The sequence below is a fragment of the Mytilus edulis genome, chromosome 3 (assembly GCF_963676685.1).
Source record: "Mytilus edulis chromosome 3, xbMytEdul2.2, whole genome shotgun sequence".
NCBI lineage: Eukaryota > Metazoa > Mollusca > Bivalvia > Mytilida > Mytilidae > Mytilus > Mytilus edulis.
In genome coordinates this window covers 45,107,322-45,130,355 of record NC_092346.1, presented here as the reverse complement: position 1 = coordinate 45,130,355, position 23,034 = coordinate 45,107,322, and the positions used below count along the sequence as shown (strand labels likewise).

At 30.7% G+C, this 23,034-nt stretch overlaps 1 protein-coding gene across 2 annotated transcripts in view; it reads left to right on the top strand.

Moving 5' to 3' along the window:
• LOC139514277 (denticleless protein homolog) overlaps positions 1 to 22,768 on the top strand; it is a 29,324-nt gene extending 6,556 nt beyond the window's left edge. The window contains exons 2-15 of one of the 2 annotated variants that reach the window (XM_071303287.1): positions 8,727 to 8,815; positions 9,723 to 9,759; positions 10,311 to 10,406; positions 10,970 to 11,152; positions 11,817 to 11,882; positions 15,360 to 15,454; positions 16,280 to 16,353; positions 16,808 to 16,911; positions 17,114 to 17,218; positions 17,826 to 17,938; positions 18,566 to 18,655; positions 19,336 to 19,450; positions 19,775 to 20,718; positions 22,492 to 22,768. In XM_071303287.1, coding sequence (XP_071159388.1) covers positions 8,727 to 8,815; positions 9,723 to 9,759; positions 10,311 to 10,406; positions 10,970 to 11,152; positions 11,817 to 11,882; positions 15,360 to 15,454; positions 16,280 to 16,353; positions 16,808 to 16,911; positions 17,114 to 17,218; positions 17,826 to 17,938; positions 18,566 to 18,655; positions 19,336 to 19,450; positions 19,775 to 20,718; positions 22,492 to 22,542 — 2,162 coding nt within the window. In that variant the 3' untranslated portion in view covers positions 22,543 to 22,768. Of the gene's footprint in view, positions 1 to 6,482; positions 8,816 to 9,722; positions 9,760 to 10,310; positions 10,407 to 10,969; positions 11,153 to 11,816; positions 11,883 to 15,359; positions 15,455 to 16,279; positions 16,354 to 16,807; positions 16,912 to 17,113; positions 17,219 to 17,825; positions 17,939 to 18,565; positions 18,656 to 19,335; positions 19,451 to 19,774; positions 20,719 to 22,491 lie in introns of both variants that reach the window. The other variant, XM_071303288.1, reaches the window with a different exon arrangement.
• Positions 22,769 to 23,034: the final 266 nt, after the last annotated feature.

Here is a 23,034-nt window from a genome sequence, read left to right as displayed (position 1 = left end):
TTCCTGTCACGTAAACGGTGAATCAAAATGTATTAATTTTTTCTTGAAAAACTCAATTGTTCCATTAATATTATTCTAACACCAACACAACCCACAGAATAAAAGTTACAGTTTTAGAACTTATAAAAAAGGATACAAAAAGAAACCAAAGGCCGAATACCAAATTATGGTCCATATTACAATCAAATTGATACATCCGCGTTTTCGGTTTCTATTCAGACTCGAAAGATGCATGTTGCACAGCATCAATTTGCCAGATAAAGTCATTAAAAACCTTTTCGTTTGTCAACGTTTGCTTTACAAATCTCTTTAACATTTTCCATAACCCGTACGAATCGTTTTGTTGTTACAGCAAATCAGCCATACCGGTAATGGGTTCTGAATTTGACAGTGTCCATGAAAAATAAGCTCCACATCATATGATTTCTAACCCCCATAAAAATTACCAAAAATACAAGAAATCTACATGGGGGACCTTCATGAAAGCTTTTGGTCATTCTCGACTAAGGGCCATGAAGACTTGGCATTTGAATGGTTAAAAACGGCAATAAATAAAAATATTGATACTTCTAATTCTATAATGAAAATTCAAATATATATAATCTTACAGTGCTTATCCAGTGACCTTTGGGGTATCACAATAGCAATGGCCAAAACAGTTTACCAAATTGCAGTTAGATTTCTTCTCCAACTAACTGATCAACTGGTAAAATGTTTTAGCAGATTGCTCAAGTGAAATGTTGTTAGTATGAAGTAAGTGCTGTGAAATCAAAAGTAATACTTACCATCCAGATCCAGTTAGTTGATATCTTTGTCATTTGTTTCAAACACAAAAATGTCTTACTATAGTATGAGTCACTGAATAAGAAGGTCTAATTTCAACATGGAAACTTCTATCATAAATAGATTTTATAAATAAATAGTTCAAACCATTGTTTTGTAGATGTATATTTTATAGCTTTGTCTTCTAAGACAAAGTTATTGTGTAATTATGATTCGTATAATATTTTCTTAACAAATTACTGATCTGCTGGCATTAAAGGGAAATAATTTTTATTGAGTTATTGTACACTAAAAAATTAACTCTTCAACGATTTTCGGTACTTATACATCTTCGGATTTCAAATGTTTGGCTTTGAGCGTTCCTGATGAAGGTAAATCCAGAAAAGCGCTTCGGATGCAATAAATTATAAAACGTGTTATTTTCCATTTTCTTACATCACTGGGTCGATACCTCTGCTGGTGGACTATCAGTCCCCGAGGGTATCCTCAGCTCAGTAGTCAGTGCTTCGGTACTGACATGATTTAACAAACTTTACTAAAATTGTCTGTTTATAAATTTTGAAATTATTATGAAACTAAGGTTTCAACTCCCTCAGGCAAAGTTGGCTTTAGACGAATTTGGCTATTTATTTTAGGTATTTTTGACATAAAGCTCTTCAACGATTTTCAGTACTTATACATCTTCGGATTTCAAATGTTTGGCTTTGAGCGTTCCTGATGAAGGTAAATCCAGAAAAGCGCTTCGGACGCAATAAATTATAAAACGTGTTGTTTTCCATTTTTTTAATCAATGATACCTGGCTTCTGACTTTGCCTACAATTTTTTTCAAAATTTTAATCATCTTAAAGATAAATTTCATTGTTTCTTTTCAAAACAGAGGATAAAAGTTTAATAATCATAAAAGTAATGTTACAAACAAATTAAATGAGGAAAGTTGATATTTGTCAGACAAAAATTGTGACAACATTTTGCTGATTTTCAGTAATGTAAATTATTTCCCTTTAATGGTAGCAGATAAGTAATTGCTTTAGAAAAAAAAATCCAAATTACAATTATGCACTAACTTGTTGTTGGAAAACGGAGCTATAAATTATAGACTTACAAAACAATGTTTTCAACTATTTATTTATAAAATCTATTTATGATAGAAGTTTCCATGTCAAAATTAGACCTTCTTATTCAGTGACTCATACTATAGTAAGTCATTTTTGTGTTTGAAACAAATGACAAGGATATCAACTAACTGGATCTGGATGGTAAGTATTACTTTTGATTTCACAGCACTCACTTCATACTAACAACATTTCACTTGAGCAATCTGCTTAAATATTTTACCAGTTGATCAGTTAGTTGGAGAAGAAATCTAACTGCAATTTGGTAAACTGTTTGAGCCATTGCTATTGTGATACCCCAAAGGTCACTGGATAAGCACAGTAATAAGCAATGAATTAGCATGTTCACCATTCCTTGTATGGAGGGATAAAATACTTCCGATCGCGCTACACTGTACAGCATAGACACGGTTTGTAATGGTGAAAGTTCCTCCATCGTTCAATTTTCATCCATGGAGATCCCTGCATATAGGTGGAACCACTCTTTTAAAATGGCTGGATCTGCCCCTGCTTCTAGCTATAGTCCAAATAATCATGACTTCCAGAAAGTCTTAAAATTTTGCTATATATATATTGATGGAATTTGACACTACCTAATTGCAGCCGATTTAATCATCAGATCAAAGATATTAAAGAGACAATATGGAAACAAACAGGTGTTAAAAATGTACTTCTAATAATTTCTGATAAGATCAACAAAAGGGTGTAATTTAAACTAAGTTTTGAAGTGATGCCAGTGTATTTAACTTGTAATCTGTCACTTTAAATATATATTATTATTGCATTCATTTCATCATAGATTGGTACAGAAAGCAAACGAGGTATTAAAAGAATGGCTTTAATTGCATTCCCAAATTCACAAACCATTTTAAAATGCTTTACACCAAATAAATCTCACCTTTTTTGGTCAATTCAAATGACGAAATATATCTACTTTTTGATAAAACTTGTATTTATTTACAATTAAAATTATGTGGTTAATTTATTGAGCAGACCCGATAGTTTTTCAGTCAGATTCTACCAAAATACATAAAATCTTGTGAAGTCTGGTAAAGTCGGGGATTTTATCAATTTTTGTCGAGCCTTCGACTATAGTCAAAAAAGCGAGACATAGCGATCCTACATTCCGTCGGCGGCAGCGTCCACAAATATTCACTCTGGTTAAAGTTTTTGAAACTTTTATAATAACTTTCTTGAACTATCATGGATTTCTACCAAACTTGGACAGAAGCTTGTTATACTGAAAAACCTATCTGAAAAGAGTTAGAAATGGGGTTCCTCCTAGAATTAACGTAGGAAAATAGGTGATGATACGAAGTGAAATACCTTCTCTCACTCTGAGTCTCAGTGACTGCTGTGGAAAGTAAACTTGGAATTGATAGTACAAAAATAAAACAGAATAGGCCTAATTACATTGTTCATACACTTTTATCCGGGATTGGTTATTTTGTAACTATTTTGCATGTGCAGTTGAATTAGTTTTGAAAATAATATTATCCAGCTACGTCATGTATACATGTGTCAATGAAACAACGGCAATCGTATCCCTCAGAGCAATCTGCTCTTTGATTTACTGTTTGAAATCACATCAAAAAAGAATTGTATTAAAAAAAAATATGTGTCAGGGTACAGAGACTGATACTAAGATGATTGATTTTTATTGTAAACACAGATTCACAAAGTTTTTACTTGTGCTGAATACAATGATTTTACTATACAGTACAATTTTCGCGAAAGCCATCCCAAACTCCATACACCGAGTTTTTTCCTGGTGTGACACCAGGAAACTCCAACATCACTCCCTAAATTCTCGGAGAAATTTGGGAGTATTCCCTCCGACTTCCGCGTAAATCCGTTACCTTTTGTTTATTGTATTAGCGACATCTCTCCCAGTCTGGAGTGACGCGGTGTCACACCAGGTAATAAATTGCCCTAATCCTTCTGATCTATGCCGGCACGCGACAGTCAAGGTATGCGAGATTTCTAATGTAATTAAACAATTGTATTTCCTGTCTATTGATTATCAGTTTATATCTGATTGCTTGAAACAAATGAAAGATTAAAATAAAAATCAAAACGTTGTTGTTAATTCTTTTAATTACTCTGTACATTTAAATCAATTTTTAAAAACAACTATATTTGATTTTGACTTCCGTTTTTTATCAGTAAATAAATATTTAATTTACTAAAAAAGATATAATTGTGTAACAATAAACGGAGACTAACGCTGAATAAATTAGGGTAGTTTAAAGAAAAGTGACATGTCTCAAAGTTTTTTATACAAGTAAAAAAGAAAATATTATTCACTATCTGTTATGCTAATAAGTCTACGCCATTTCCATTTTACGATTACAAAATAAAAGTTTGAAAAAGCAAAAGGTTGTTGTTAATGCTTTCAATTGCATTAAAGTTTTATAAAAAAAAAGTCTATACTTGATTATGACCTCGGGGTTTTTTTATGGGTAATTTATATAACTTACGAAAAGAGACATACTTGCGTGAAAATAAACGGAAATTAACGCTGAAGGTATAAAATGTGAGAAAGAAAGAAAATTATGTTTCTTAAAACTTGTATATGCAAGAAAAAAAGAAAATACTTTTCACCATTCCTTATGCTTAATAAGTCTACGGCATTTTCTCTTCACGATTTGTTAGCATTACTTTAGGATAAATAATACATTTCAGCTACAACAGGAATACTTCTATAGCTGCATCAACTCGTCGTTGCATAATATTCATTTACGCACAATGAATGTAAACTTTTGTGTTGTATTTAGAACAGTGATCTTTAAATATTTTTAAAGCAATTAATTGCCGTGGGAAGACGATACGCATCCCAGTGATCAACAGTGCGTAGTTGAACTTGAACTTGACTTTGCTCACAATATTGAATGCTAAAAATAGTGACATCAATTTTGTCCACAAGATTTTTATTTGGCGGGGAAATAGTATCATGTAACAGTAAACTCAGGTGACCTTTCTGGATAACCGTGGGAAAATTCATTCAAGGTTTAAACTTGCTTTGTAATGATTGACATAAATTTGTGTGCGTTAAGATTGAGGCTCTAGAAGGTACTTTTACAATTGATTAACCGGATTCTAAATTGTATTCCTTTTCTGAATTAACCAACATCAGCCTTTTATTTTTACGTTTCTCAGTCAACAGAGGACATAAAACCGGACATTATTTATACGTCCATAGTCAACACTATATATTAATGGTAGATGAAAACAGGATGCATGTCGTTCAGTTCCTGATGGGCGTTGGTAGAGATCCTCTGTGCAAATTTGCCGATCGTAAAAATCCGATCCACATTTTTTTTTTTTACATATTTCTTTCTTGTAGAACACGATATAATTTCATTTAAATATTCTATTTTATAATTGTTGAAATACTTCTTTTTATATTTTGCCGAGGACTTTTAATGAGCAGTAAAATACGGATTGCGCCAATCCAATTTTATTTTAAATAATTAAAGATCAATAACAGATCATAATGGATAAAAACACATGATTTTTTTTCTCCATATAATTAAATATTTAAAGGTTGTGATTATTGTGTTGTGTCTGGGCGGCGAATGTATCTCAGTATTTATGAATATAGGGCTGCCACATTGCATACAAAACTATTTGTCACTTTACAGTTTCTTTTTTAAATTCAAATATTTGTAGTCGGTAATCTACCGAGGTAGTGAAACATAATATTTTACATTTCAAAATAAATTAAAAGTAACAGAGTTCACTTGTTGATCCGATAAATTAACTCTTGGGTTTAATTTAGATTGGACATATTACCGTAAAAAACATCATTTTGTTATAAGCCAGTTGATATTAATTATATAATATTGAACTATTAATGAACCAAATATTGCTCACTGAGTAGGTCATAAAAGGTTCTAATTGTGGTAAAATCGTCTTTGTTGAAAAAACAAAAATTATGACCTGATCGGACTATAATGAAAATACAAAATAAGTGTTTTATTCGTATTTTTATACGTTTGTACGTTGTATGTCATAACATATACATACAAGAATAATTATCTTATTTTAAATAAAAATGTCACACTTTTATCTGACAATGAAAGGACATTTAAATAACGTATTTTAAAGCACACAGGTGTAATCAAGATCTATTAAATGTACAAAGGTAATAAATCTGGCTAATGATATTTGTCACGCGTCATTAATTATCAGTACATCCGATGGGCAATAAACCAATAAACAGCCACGCAGTGTTGGGAGAGAATCTTAAGAGGAAATTGGGAGTATAATCCGTGATTCGCGGTGTCACACCGCTACACTCGGAAATTGGTGATTAGAGTTCGCGATTACATACTCTCTGGGCGTACTGTACATGTATAAAAGTATCCTGTGCTCCTTTTAAAACATTTATTATGACAGAAAATAATTTCATCAAACTAGTTCAACATGTTTTAAACTTTAAACATTTATCATGTTTATTTATTCAAACAAAAATATCACAATTTACAGTGTTGGCTAATTGCTGCATGACATGTATGCCTGGTTTTAAGTATTTTGCTGGAAATGATGCTATATAGGAAGTGAACCTAAATATATATTTTCAGAATTGGTTTTAGATTACAACATAAACCCATTTACCTTTTGTAATGGCATCAATAATAGATACACCAGGCTCAAAAGATAGCAGGACTTTACAATTTTACTCAGAAGAGAACTGGGGATTGGATTTCTATTTCCAGACATACAATAAAATGTTCGTTTGTGATATTTTGTCCATGAGTGAATATCCAATGTTCCCTGGAGCATACATGTATAAAAATCATCCAATATACAAAATAGATGTAGTAGGAGTGATAGTTAAAGTAGATCAAAATTCTAAATGTTTCATGTATGAAGTTGATGATGGTACTGGTGTAATTTCCTGTAGTTGCTGGAAATTTTCATACTCGGACAAGCATTGTGAAAATGTTAGAAATGATATGTGCAAGCTTCCAGTTGAATTACAGAGTAAATTCAAATGTTTAGATACAAACGCAACTGAAGAATTCAGTGGATATACTTTAGGGTCTGTTATTCAAATACGTGGGAAAATAAGTATATTTCGAGATAAAAGGCAGATTGTAGCAGCAAGTCATCAAATTGTAAGTGATCCAATGCTGGAAGTTTTTAGAATGATGGAATTACCTAAATTGTACCAAATGAAATATGATAAACCATTTGAACTACCGTGGAAAGTTGCTAAAAAGTTAATGAGTAAAGCTGATGAGAATGATTTAAATACAAATGATATGAAGGAGGTAAAAACCACACTGTATGGATACTTACAATCATCAGAAATTAAAGAAATAACTGCAAATGTAGCATTAAATTTAGAGAGTTTGGAGGCTATAAGGAACAGGCTTGACTCAAAAATTTTACGCAAATGTGTTCAAGAAGTGTTGATTTCTTTAGAGGATGAAGGCTTTCTTTGCAGAAGGATTGATAACGATAAAGTGTTTGAAGTATTGCATAAAGATTGTGATTTAATAAAGGCAATATTGCATATTTTAAATGAAGAATGTAGTAAAGAAAAATACATGGACAAGGGATGTCATTATTTGCATGTGATTGAAATGTTAAATAGAACATACCAATACTCGCATGTAAAAAAGCAATGTGTCATGTACTGTTTGGATAAACTGGAATTACACAGTGATACTATAAGATCAACAAAATGTCATTATTTGCCAATAAATTATTACTAGATTGACAAAAAGTCAGATATCAAGTTATTTGTTTGATGTACATCATGTGTACATGTAGAATATGCCTTGTATATCAATGAGACAACATATAAACAAACAACAGAAAAGTGAAGCACAATATTAATGTAACTTGAAACATGAGCAGCACACTTTTATTTATGTCTAAAAAATTAGCATATTGACTGCAATAATTTATTATTTTTCAAAGAGCTCTTTGAAAAAGTTTCAATTTCAAAACTGTCTTTTGCTATAAAATTCTGTCAAAATGGTACAAAGATCATGCATGTGCAAATATATATAATATCAATATATTCATAGGAGAACTTGACATTGTTAATATGTAGGTTTTGAATCTAATGAGAGAAAAATAAGATACATATAAAAATAAATTATGATCTTTAGAGTTGAGAGTTTTTGGTTTGGAATACATATCATGCATATAGAATGCAACACTTTGAGAATTTTTGCCTTACATGAAAAAAATCTGCTGATATTTGTCTTTATAAAAATGAAACATTCAATTCAAACATACATGTAATACATTCTATTGAGGCAAGCTATGAGATTTAATAATAATAAAAGAAGCTGTATACATTAAATAACTAGCACAAACAATACTAGGAAATATATAACAATGTAATTGTCATAGTTGTGTGGACATATAAATAATAATCAAATCCACCTACATGTAAGGTATATTTTCGTGTATTTGATACTTAAGGAAATACATGTATTATAATCAAAAGTCAAATAGAAACATTGCAAAGTTTACATATGTCATTTTTATTAGCAATTCTTTGTTGTACACAATTTTTACATTGTGGTACACACCAAAAGTGAAGAAATTGTAGACACAAAACGGTAAACACTAGCATAGATGACCACACTACCACCTGAAAATCTGAAAAATCTAGATTTATATTGGCTGAAAGTTTTACATTTTGTAAAGTTTTTATTAGTTTCATGAATATAAGCAAATATTTGGACAAATATGAAATGTGATACTGCAGTTAATATATATGAACAATGATGAAAGAGAAATTCTGAAATATTGGGAAGTCATATTTCTTCTTTAAGATCAAATAATGATATTTTTACCCGCAGGCTACTCTCCACATTTATTTTCACAACTATTGGAGCAGTATGAATCATCTGTGTATGATGAGTATGGTATAGAAGGTGAAGAAGAAGGGGTAAGTAGCTACATCAGGGGCGGATCCAGCCATTAAAATTTAAAAAGTAGGGGTTCCAACTATATGTCCCCATTCAAATGCATTGATCGTCCAAAAAAAAGGGGGGGTTGCAACCCCTGGAACTGCCACTGTAGTGTACATGTACAAAATTATTATAACCCCGCTTTAAAAAATGTGGGTATACTCTTTTACCTCTGTCTGTCCATTCTTCCGTCATTTTTGTCACATTTTTCTTAGGAACTACGTACAATACAAGGATTTCTGAAATTTGTTTTCAGGGTTTAAATAAGTCAGTTATACAGTGTACTGCGTTTGCAGATTCATCACTCAACAACTTCCGGTTTACCAATTTTACACATGATAGCTAAGTTGAAAATTTTCGTCACATTTTTCTCAGGAACTACAAACGTACCATACAAAGATTTTTGAAATTTGTTACAGGCTTTATATAACTCAGCTATACTGTGTGATGCGTTTTCAGATTCACCACTCAACAGTTTCCTGTTTTCCGAAATATTTCGGCAGGGGTATCATCAGTGAGCAATAGCTCGCAGTCTCACTTGTTAATTTGGGAACCACTAGAATTAATTGAAAAAATCTATAGTTTCATCACGTGACAAAGAAGTTTATGACATTTTAGTAGATTGTAATATTTAGTTACTTTTTGTTCACATATTAATACCAATGCAAAGTTTTTGAAGCATGCATGAACTACCAGTAGCTTGTTTTGGACATGAAAGATTTGCGTCAAAATTTGTGATGCGATTTATACGATTCTTTAATTTGTATACACAGATCGAAAGAAACCTGTTATGAGGGTAGTTGTTAACCATGTTAACTGTATATCTTTGTTTACTGTACATGTATTATTTCTGGGACAAGTTTTTTATTGTGATTTCTTTTACAGTCATCTGTACCACCATTGGCATGTGAATTTTCTAAAGGTAAGATCCAATCAGCTATATCTATTTATTGAGATGATAAATGCAAAATTGCTCACCAGATTTGCATATACATGTACAGTCAAACCTATACTAAGCAGGCATTCTTAGAAAGTATCAAAAGTTTAACGCTCAAGGGAGGTGACCTTTTAAAAGAAGTTCTGAATAATTCTAATTCTGAAATCTCATGTGGCCAGGATCTGAACAAATTGAAATCATTTGGTTTTGGAGGGTCTGAAATTGAATGTTAAAGGCAAGTGACTGTATCTTGCATGATATTATTATTCATACAACCTCCTTTGGAGCATTGATTTTTTTTACGACAGTATTTTATTGTGAAACTTGCACACCTTAAAATCCTTTTATGAAGCAGATTGTTAAATAGCATGATTTGCTTATATTTTAACCTGTAGTATATATGTTTATTTGTTAATTATTGTAATAAAAAAGAAAATTTGTATAAATTTTGTACACATTTTTATTATATTTTTGTATATAAAATTAGTCTTCTTTAACAAATGAGTTATTCAGCTATTTACATTTACTTTTTACAGAAAAGTCTTCTTCACACATCCTTGGTCTAGTTGATGAGAATGGTTATGTGGTCATCTACAACACAAACAAATATGGACAGGAAGCTATTGTCAAAGGTTTGTTTCTAGAAACAAGTCGATGCAAGTATAATAAATCTTACCTTATGAAGTATACATTTGCATTGATTTATTTATAACTTTCCACACTATCGACTCATTATATTTGAATTGCTTTTAAGATGTCAACAAATTTATTTCAACTACAAAAAAACTGCTACAGGTATACAAAAAAATGTAGACAGATTCTTCTTAAATCATTTTTTAAAATATGGATATTGCTTGAAATTTGCTGCTACATGTGCTATGAAATGTTGAAAAATCATTTCAAATTAAGGAATATATATCTCCCTCATTCAAGTTCGGATCCCTTGTCCAGATTTGGCTATACTTAAGATCCTGTTTTTGTTTGATGAACTCTTCAACATTTTTGTTTTTTCAAATATTTTAATATGTGCATATGATGCAGTAACATTGGTTCTTTTCATGTTATTACCCTGTTATAAAATGTTTGGTTTGTAGTAGAATAATAAAAACAGTTTGATTAAATTCAAAAGTTATGACAAGTAATTCCATTGCAATGTTCATATGTCAAAATGTTATAAAACAAATGTACACTTCAGATTGGAGAGCTCACAGTAATGCTATATTTGACCTGGCATGGATGGGTGGAGATAGCAAGCTTTTATCAGCAGCAGGAGACCAGACTGTTGTATTATGGGATGTTCCAACTGCCAAAAAGCTAAACAGTTTTCAAGGTCATACAAGCAGTGTTAGATCTGTTAATTTCAAAACTAATGATCCAGGTAAGTGTTACTTTAACTAAAGGCAATAATTAACAGAAATATTATGGTTACCAATGACAATATATTTAGTAATACATATATTGGTACAGTTATTTTATGGTCATTATTCTTAATTGTCAAAGATAAACCTTTTATTATTATTAACACTTCATTTTCAAAAATGATTTCTTTCTAGCTCTGACAGGGATAATGATTTCAAAAGGGGGATAAAAGATACTAGAGGGACATTCAAACTCATATGTCGAAAATAAACAGACCAAGTCATGGCTAAAAAAGAAAAAAAAATAAAAATACCAAACACAACATAGAAAACTAAAGACTTAGCAACACAAGGAATTTGTCAAGTTGAGAAAAGGAGATATTATCATGATGATAATGCTGTGTTTTCAAACATATTGAATTGGTTATTCTTATAAAGTGGCTGTTTTGACTTCTTGAAATCTATCTAAAATCAATGTGCTTCATTATATATTTCAATTCTCATTGAATCATATCACAAATGAATTATGTTCTTGCACAAAAATAATGGTTCCTTTCTTGATATCTGTGAAAATTATAAGGTGTGATTCTTATCAAAATGTTGTTTAAAACTTCAATTAGACTTTTTATCATTTATTACTTTTGCTAAAAAGTTTAATTTTATGATGTTGAATTTATTTTACAGCTGTTTTTGCTACAGGATCTAGAGATGGACATGTGATGATATGGGATATAAGATGTAACAAGAAAGGTGACTATTTATATAAAATATTGGTTGATTGTAGGTCCCTAAAATTATGTAAACATTGATGCAAATTAGGTTGTAACATCCCTAGAAAAATAGCTAGTTTAGACTATTTTAGTCACATAGAAATCTGAAACAGCTACCTTGTCTTCTTACAGTTTATGAAGCTTGTAAGTAAACTTGCCATTGTCAATCTATAAAAAAAAACAACATTGCATTCTTTTTCCAACCAAACCCATTTTGGTTTTTTAAATGCAACATAAATAATAAGCATGATAATCATTTTTGCATGTGTAAAATTAAAGTTATACCTGAATATTTAAAGTAATTATTATTAATCCAATTTAATAATTTGTTTAAATATTATTTGCCAGTTGCTTTATACATAGTTTTGATTTATAAACACTAAATCAGGAGAAATATACATTTGTATACATACACTATTGTTCAAACAGTTTCAGGCTTGCCTCTTAAGGGTGCTTTAGATTAAGTCTACACTGTATAAATAACAACTGTAACAGGAAAAACAATGCATGTATCTCTACAAAATCCTAATGTCTGAAGCTGTCTTGTTTTGTCACTTTTTATTGTAAAATATTTATAGACTACAACAAAGTCTTTTTTGCACAATTTTCACTATTTTTTGTCGAGCCTGCAACTTTTGATGCAGAAAGCTCGACATAGGGATAGTGATCCAGCGGCGGCTACGGCGGCGTTAGCTCACTTCTTACAGTGAGTTGCCTATAGGTGTTACTGTAAAACTTTACCTATAGCTCAACCTGTTTTTAAAATTGACAATACAATAGGGACATTTAAATTGACCAGTTGGTATTGTTAGATTTAAATCTACCTTGATGCTACCTGTAAAAAAATTTATTCACCTAACCCAAAGTTTCAGCATGCTTTTTCCTGAACTTTTTCTTACCTAGGATTATTCTATTGAGAGATTTTTATTTTACTGTCATTCAAAATATTAGGAGTAATCAAGCCAAACAAGAATGACTATATCATATATGTTATTTTCTTGCAGTTTATTTAAAATTGCATGGCCTAAAATGCACTACATTTCATCTTGCAGTGTTTAATACCCTAAATAATCCAATCGTAATATTTCACTCACTTTATGAAACATCAAAATCATATTTGAATAAACAATTTCATTTATTTTTTTACACTAATATTTGACATCTCATCCAGAATTCCAAAGTTTTTAAATAATTCCCAATTTTATTCATTTTTCACTACTTCACTAGATTTTTTTCTAAATCCATAGTATAAAATTCTGATTAACTTCCCATGATATACATCCTAATTTAACAGGTGCAGAATCTATACATAATTCAGAATCTTGTAAAAAAAAAAATATCATTTCCATTACTATATTCCAAATAGTTATCCTCACTTTACAAATATTTTGTAATATTTTATTTATATTTTTACTATATATCACTTGATTTTTCTATATCCACAGTAAACATTTGATTTTATTTCCTATTATAAATTTCCAAATCAAACAATATTCGATCCAGAATTTTATAATGACTATTTCCAATTTCACATTCACTTAAAACATTTCCTCACGTTAGGAATATTTTAGAATATTTTACTTTCATTTTCACTTTATCACTAGATTAGACTATATCCACTGCATTAATTCAACATTTTATTTCATTTCCAAGATCCCATTTAAATGGTAAATCATCTTAAGTTTGTAATAGATCCCAAATTAATAATGAATGTTTTTAAAATCACATTTAAAGCCACAGAAACATGTTGGATAAACTCAAACTATATCTCCTACTTGAATTCCAGTTTTGAAATTTTTTAATCTTTAACATAACTAAATCCCATCGTATGAAAATATGAATTTCCTTGAGCAAACACAGCATTTTATGCACAAAAGTCCCACTAATATTATAATAGATTTTAAAGAAAAAACACAGCAAGGTATACTCCAAAATTATTTTCGAATTTTACATGTACAACATCATATGTAACAAAACAGTTTGAATGAATTATTTCCTCCTTGATGTCCTTCATGACAATAAAATCTTGAAAAAAACACATCACATTTTAAGAAGAAAAATTGCTATAAAAAATCTGAGTAGTGAATTCAAATAAAATAAATCCAATATTGTACACACAATGACACCAAAAGATTTAAAATATTGCAAATAATAATCCAAAATGAGAATCTTGAAGGGTCATGTGAAGAAAAGAACAACATATCCCTCTGAAAATTTAAACTGTAAACACCTGAGCAGCTATTTCTTGTTTCACTGGCAGCTGGACAATACTATGTATAAGGGTTAGAATTTTAAAGAAACATTTAGTGTGTAAAAACAGTTTAATTTTCAAACATAGTAATACATATTTAATTTAATCTTTTACTGATTTAGAATTTTAGGTAAAAAAAAAAGTTTTACAGTAACACCTATAGTCAACTCACTGTAAAAGCTTTATATTTTAGAAGGTGGAAGACCTGGATGCTTCATACTTTGTATATAGATGCTTCATGTTACGAAGTTTCTGTCAGTCACATGTCCATTGTCCTTGACCTCATTTTCATGGTTCAGTGACCACTTGAAAAAAAAGTTCAAATTTTTTGTAATGTTGAATTCTCTCTTATTATAAGTAATAGGATAACTATATTTGACATGTGCATACCTTGCAAGGTCCTCGTGTCTGTCAGACAGTTTTCACTTGACCTCGACCTCATTTCATGGATCAGTGAACAAGGTTAAGTTTTGGTGGTCAAGTCCATATCTCAGATACTATAAGCAATAGGGCTAGTATATTCGGTGTATGGAAGGACTGTAAGGTGTACATGTCCAACTGGCAGGTGTCATCTGACCTTGACCTCATTTTCATGGTTCAGTGGTTATAGTTAAATTTTTGTGTTTTGGTCTGTTTTTCTCATACTATATGCAATAGGTCTACTATATTTGTTGTATGGAATGATTGTAAAGTGTACATGTCTAGCGGGCAGATGTCATGTGACCTTGACCTCATTTTCATGGTTCAGTGGTCAAAGTTAAGTTTTTGAGTTTTGGTCTTTTTATCTAATGCTATATGCCATAGGTCAACTATATTTGGTGTATGGAAATATTTTATGATCTTTATGTCAGTCGAGCAGGTTTTATTTAACCGTGACCTCATTTTCACGGTTCATTGCACAGTGTTAAGTTTTTGTGTTTTGGTCTATTTTTCTAATAAACTATAAGTAATGTGTCAACTATATATGTTGTATAGAAGCATTGTTAGCTGTACCTGTCTGCCTGGCATGGTTCATCTGACCTGGACCTCTTTTTCAAGGTTCATTGGTCTTTGTTTAGTTATCTTGGTTAATGTTAAGTTTATGTGACAGTTGTAATAAAGCTTAGCTTTATATTTAGGACTATCAACATAATATCAATGATTAGTATAGAAGGCGAGACATTTCAGCATGTGCACTCTTGTGATACAATATATGTTATATTTTAGGATTGTATACCTCCCCTGTACAAGTCATCAAAAATGCACATTCTGTTCCACATATACTGAAAGCCAAAAAGAAATCAAAACTGGGCCCATCAAGGGTAAGTATAAACACTGTGAACTGTTGTATGGTCAACTTCCTTTGTGATTAAGAGACATAAACACAAAAAGTTCATAAGGCTCTTCATGTTAAAATAGTCATTATACCCCCGTTTTGAAAAAAAGGGGGTATACTGTTTTACCTCTGTCTGTCCTTCCGTCAGTCCGTCAGTCTGTCAGTCAGTCCGTCCGTCCCATGAATATTTTTTGTCACATTTTTCTCAGGAACTACACTACCAGGATTTCTGATATTTGGTTTCAGACTTGATATAAGTCAGCTATACCTTGTGATGCGTTTTCAGATTAATCACTCGACAACTTCCTGTTTACCGAACACATTTGGACGGGGGTATCATCAGTGAGCAGAAGCTCACAGTTTTACTTGTTTTATTATTGTCTCACCTCTTAAGATAATTGCAGCAGACAAGGTATAGATTTGTGATGGCTTTAACTATTTGTTTTAGGATACAGGAAATTTAGATGCTTCATATCTTGTATATGGATGTTTCTGAAGTATTCATATTGTCATATGTCAGTTGTCCTTGACCTCATTTTTATGTTTCAGTGACTGCTTAAAAACACTTTAGTTTTATGTCATGATGACAATTCTTACAAAGGTACACAATAATATTTTATTTCAATTCAGTTATGTTACATGTCCTGTTCAGATAACATTTATTCAACAAATTTTCTTAAATTTATTATTCTTTATTTCACGAAAATAATTGTTTTGCATTTATTATGTTTATATATCTTACTTAGTTACCATTATCCATTATAGAAAAGATGTTTTATTATTTGTTAAACAGTAAAATATTTGGTTGTAGGATAGCCAACAAAGTGTGACTATAGTAGTATACCAAACAGACATGACTTTATTATCTGCAGGAGCTGTTGATGGGTTGGTATAAAAAAAAAAAATAGTTAATTATTGATTTGAATAACTAGAGAGAAGAATCTTTTCATCTTTTTTTTCTTAACGTAGGGAACACATAAACATATCTTTCAATTTGTTTTACAATTTATAACTCCACTTCATAGCAAATTCAGGAAACAAAAAATGGTTATTTAGGACTTATTTTAGTGGATACAAAATTCTGTGTTTTGGATGAAATTAAATAGCAATGGGTGAAAACTGTTGTATCGAAATTAACAAAAAAGGCAAAGCAAAACTAGTTAAAATAGCTTCAGTATGGATGATTAATGATGAGGAAGGGTCCATGTTTGGATTGTTTCTTGACTTTTATCTGGTGGCATGAGTGTCTTTTACCACAAGTACATTAGTGTAAGATCAGAAGATTTTAATATTATTTTTTTCAGCCATAATAATAGATATATTTTAAAACTCTTTAAAGGTGTGTCAAAATGTGGGATTTAAGAAAAAATTACAGCTCCAGTATACCAGATCCAATGGCCAAGCACACATTTAATTACAGTGGAGTAAATAAACGATCACATGGTAAGTTTGTTTAAATATGACTAGTGTAGGTCAAATTGCTATATACAGAAATGCAGTTACTTAAATTGCCCTCAATTAAAGTCAAATATAGGTTCTATGCAATTTTATTTGAGAGCTGTACTTGATATTTATATCATATTCATTTCATGCATTGTCACTAATTTTTCATTAGCTGTTAAAGATTTTGATTTGTCTATTATAGGATACTCCAGTCTGGTATTAGATTCCAGTTGTACCCAGTTATTTGCAAGTTGTACAGATGATATAGTATACCAGTATAACCTTCTCTCTCTAGATCCTAAACCAGGTATAAACTTATTTCTAAATTAGGCCAATAGAATATTTTAAACCTTGGAAAAAAAAAAACAATTTGAATTGTCTCGGCTCTGCTAAAAGGATGTTGGAACATTACTAAAAATTTTGCTAAGTTTTTGCCGGTTTTCAACCGTAATCTGGAATTTTACTAACGATTGTACCTATAATGAAGTTGTGCATCTCTATGTAGTTCAAAATTTGTTTGCAGTGGGGTTTTTTTTTTTGAACGAAAAAATGTAAGGTACACAGCTTTATACTGATTTGGACTCACTTCTGATGTCATTTTTTGTAGGTATCCATTCCTGTATTTCTTGTAACAGTAATCACATTAATACTCTTAACATTATTGTTTCCATTGTTTATCATTCACATAAATTTATGCAGACAATTATATCTATAGTTTTATTACATGTCACATTGAGTTGATAAGATCAAAATGATAATTGGATTATGGAAGTTTTGTTTAACAGTTTCCATAGTTTTGTTTTCAATTTTAAACTAGTGTTTGTGTTGTTTGAAAAACGATCTAGATATACTGACATGATATTTCCAGTAGAATAAAACATATTTTAAAATTTATATTTGATTTATTTTTTCAGTGGCACATTTTAAAGGACACCAGAACAAGTCATTTTATGTAAAAGCAGCAATAAGCCCAGATGACCAGTTCTTACTTAGTGGATCCAGTAATGAAATGGCCTATATTTGGAAGGTACAAACAGTAAATGAATAGTTGAACTGCTAACGTTTTTCATTCAACCATCATCTTCAGAACCTACCCTAGTGATTCATTTATTTCGTTCTCATTTTCATGCATATAAATATTATATCATTGAAGGTTAAGCCAAAAAAGTCAAAGTTTTGTTGTAGTGTGAAGTCAGAAATTATTGCGAGGTTTTTATTATTGCGAAAAATGCGACAGAGTTGTAAACGCAATAATTTAAACTTGCATTTTGAAACATTTTATATAAATTAGACAGGATTTTTCTCAAAATAGTAAAAATTAAAATCATATATAAGTCTTAAATGACAAAATCATAATAATAAATAAACTCAAAAATTTCTGAATTTACAGTAATGTGTGCCACATGGAACATAATATATATTCTTAAATTTCTTCAAGAACCAAAATTACATGATATTTATACATTCTTCTTAAAATAAATTCCAGGAACATAAAACCCTATAAATTTGTTCCTTAAATGTCTGGAAATAATAAAGAAGAGTGATTTGTTCTGAATATATCAAATTAAGATTGATCTAATTCTGTATAATTTATAAACATTAGATCATATACCAATTGATATAAGTTGAAGTTTGAACATTGATATGATTTCAGATTGACAAACCAAATGAAAGTCCTGTTGTTCTAAAAGGTCACAATGCTGAAGTAACAGACGTTTCATGGAATTGCAATGATTTCACTAAGGTAAGTCTTTGGTAGCATAAACTAAATGGCAGAAGAACAAGTAATTCATAAATCACAAAACAGATTAGAAAATGTTGAACTGGCAATTAAAAACACCAAGTAGAAGAAAAACATACATCACCATGGCCTTAAGAAAAAAGTTACATAACACTACTCTGAAAATTGAAGATTGAATACAAGTGGTGAAATCCAGTGCTTGGGAAGGGTAAGAAGTTTCTGCTCCACTAGTTTCACCCGTCTGTATTTGCATACTTGGAAACAAGTTTCAAAGTAGTAGAAATAAGAACTTATACTCCTAAATTGTTTACACATAAATCTTTAAGTCATAGTTCAAACTTAGAAAACGTGAATCATAAATGTGGTGCATAGGCTTCTTGACTTGAAGTTTGTAACATATAATCTGTCAAATACATTTTAAAGGATACTGATTGAAGTAATATGGATGTATCTATGTGGAATGCATTCAAAAATAATTTGGAAAGACAAATGCAATGCAGAATTAGTTTGAAGACACAAATTTTAGATTTTTTTTAAAATCAGAGAATATGTTTAATGTAGATTGTATTGTATTCCAATCACATATACATAAATGTTTAGTGCTTAAAACAAGCTCCACTTTTTAGCCTCATTTTACTTTTCTTAATTCAACATATTATATAAAATTTATCTTGCTGTTACAGCTTGCAACTTTGTCAGACGACAATACAATGAGAATATGGAGACTGAACAGACGATTGGAACCAAGGTTACCAAGGGAAGTAACTGGATATTCTGAAAGAACTCACAGAGAAATAGGTAATCTTTATCTGGTAGAAAAACTAACAACAAATTTAATAAAATTGATTGTACTTTTGAAAAGGATTTTTGTGATTTTGTTAACAATGCTATCTTTATAATGTCTTGGTAATAATAAGTCTGATGTTCACAGTAAATTTACTGTAAATTATTCTTGATTCTGGAAAGCTTTCAAACCTTGAAAATAAAAGACCTTCTATTCTACAAATTAGAATGACTTTTGGGGGAATGAATTTTTTTTTGTGCATAAATTTCATTATAAAAAAATCCAACATAGTAGTATTCGTGTAGATGATTGACTTACTTTTAACTTTGTCTTTTCAGGTATATCTGCAAGCCAACATGTGGAAATAACACCAAATAAAATACCATGTACCCCTAAGACTGTATCTCCATCAATACTTCATTTCCTGAGCAAAAGTGCTCAAAAAGCAACCTGTGATAAGATTGACAAGCTAGATAACAAATCTAATGTGACAGAAAGTACTAAAAGCATAGATAACTCATGTGATAACATTATTTCACAAAGTACATCAAAGTCTGTGTTGGTTACGTGTAACGAGGAATCTATGACAAGAGTCAGCTGCAAAAGAAAATTAGTGTGTGACGATGAAGAGGATGACAATCCAAGAAAAAGACACAATATTGGAGATCAAGACTTTGTTTTGTCTAGTCCAAATAAACCGTCAACATCTACTACTAATGTAATGAGAAGTCCTTGGAAATGTGATGATAATCCACAAAAATGGTTACAAACGAGTAAAATGGCATCCCCTATTGGAAGCCCACGAAAGAGATGTTCCGTTTTACTAGAAAAATCAACAACTGACAATTCTCCATCAAAATTATCGCTAGCTGCTACGCCTAAGTCAGTACCTTCACATGTTAAAACAAAACTATTTAACTCTTCACCAACAGTCAATCTTCCAAATTTGGTTGAAGAGGGAACAGTCAGAGATATTAATGTCAATTTCAAAAAATGTGATAAAGAGAACAGTCCCAAAAAATCTAAAATGGACTGGTTAACAAAAAAACGTTTAGAGAAGGAATCGGAGTCTCCGAACTTAAGGAAAGATTTGGGTTCTCCCAGGCTACGTAAAACTAAAAGTATTTCTCAGGACACAAGTGCCTTCAAAAAGGATTTAAATTCCCCTAAAGTTAATAAGAAAAGTAAATTAAAGGAGGACACGACATTGAGTTCACCTTGTCGGATTAGAGGAAATAATTCACAGGAAGAAGACGATGATACTGCTGAGAAACTGAAAGAGGTAACTAACTTACTAATCCTCTTCTTTCTGGCTGGCATATAAGGCTGATACCAGGTCTCTCCACTGTTGTCTGTCCTTTGCAATCTTCTTTATTTCACCCCAGGTCTTTCCCATGCTCTTAATCCACTGTCAGTTGTCCTTCTCCATGTTTCTTTTAGATGTAGTGTTTATTTTAAATTTTAAAGTGCTAGATAAGCATGCACATTAAATATGTGGTGTTTATTGACTGGAGTCAATTTTAATCCACTTTAAGAAATAGCTGGCTTAAAGTTCAAATTTGAAAAGCTTTCTTTCAATTGATTTGGTAGGAGTAAATTCGACAAATCCAAAATTAATTTCATATGCCCAACTCTTCTTAACAAACCTTGAATGCTTTTCAACAAGCAAAACAACTACATTGTACATTTGTACTTACTAGATTTAGAAGTATCAAATCACATCAATGATCCTGTGCCAGTTATAGGGTGCTTATAACTTGCATTGACTCATTGATTGCAATCAGCATTGTGAAATCTAAGACTAAAATTGATTTTGCTTCTTCTCAGCCAAAACAAACTTGTTAAAGTAAACTCGTTGACTTCACTTTATATTGATGTGTCAGTGTACAGAGAGATATGTCTTCCTTTAAACTATAAACTTGTTTTACTGTAAGGATATCTATTCACACAGACTAAAATTACTCCTTCAAATTTTTATATGTGAAAATACAGTCAAACTTTAACAGAGACGTACCAAAAAAACATTTAAGTAATACAAGTAACATATATATACATATAATACAACACATAACTCCTTTGTAGTGTTGCTTGAAATAAAGTAGTAAGTCCATGCATGGGATCAGTGTTACTGGTGTACAGTGTAGTGAATACACAAATATATCTATGCAGTGCTTTACTGAGGGCATAAAAACATCAGCATAAACTGATTCTGTCTGAAATTAATTTCTGAATAGGTCATTTTTGGAAATTCGGTTTAATAGCTATCAATTTCACCATATATATATTTTTTGGAAGAATGAAGCTTCATACATTTAAAACAGTTTCAAAAAGAGAAGTCACTTCTCCCTATAATTCTGAAGTAGTGTGAGCCCTGCAACAGATTGAGTATTCTCTGAAAAAAGTAAAATCTACGGAAACTTCTCCATGCGACGTCCATAAAAAGTCATCTTTTGAAAATGAGCAAATAAAGTATGCTCTATAATGTAACAAGCATTCATTTCTTGAAAATAAAAATTGTAAGCATGGACTCCTGTTAAATTGTTCTAAATGTTTGAAGAAATAAAACAAAACATCTGTTATTCGATTTTTAAAGATGTGAATTTTAAGCATGTTAAGCATAGATGTAATTTGTGTACTCCTCATGACAGAACCATGGATCTTTTGGAGGTTGGTTCAAACCCATTTTTCTATGATTCAATATGGATTCAAAATTAAATTGGTGGAACTATATAGTAATCTGGTAATAAGGATACATCTACAAAATAATAATTAAAAAATCACAGAACGGAAACCTTTGTCTGGATCATTACTAAATGTAGATGAAAACTTTCAAAAAAGGTGCAATTTGGGCATCTCATGTTATATACATGTAATAGGTTATGTATAACTTAAAATAAATTGGATCAAGTGTTACTGTTATGTATTAATTTAGGTTCTGCTTATATTTAGAAAACTGTTTTCCACTTCTTGCATGTCCTGTGTGACTTATTTAACATATTAATGGTAGAAATAAAACCATACCTATTATTAATGATTATGAAATGTATAATTTCAGACTCCACCCAAAGGAATGAAGTCACTGAAGCACTACTTCTCTGTCAAGTAATCAATGTTGGATTTGGACCATTGGGTCTTATGGTGCTTTTATTTAGGAAATGATGGAGTTCTACAGCCAGCTGTTTCTTTGATTTATTGTAAAAAGACATGAATTTAGACATATTTGAAAATTAACTTTATACAAATCATGAAATATCCTCTCAAAATATATTGTGTTCAATATTTAATTTAATTACCATTTTAAAGAGAATAAATTTATCTTCGATTTTAGAATACATATTGTTTGTTTCGACAAAAATAAAAACATAAGATCATACCAGTTAACCATGGTTGTCACCAGGTGTTTTAGCTCTCAGTATTATCTTACTTAAAAGTGTGGCTTGAAATTGTCCAGCTGTGATCAGCTGTGATAACTCCCTACACTTAAGTAAATGATGTGCAAGTTATTAAAAAAAATCTGTAGACCAACTTTTCAAATTTCAAACTTGATGCAACCCAGGCCTAAAAAATTGATATATCGTTTGGTTTTCTACACAGAAAA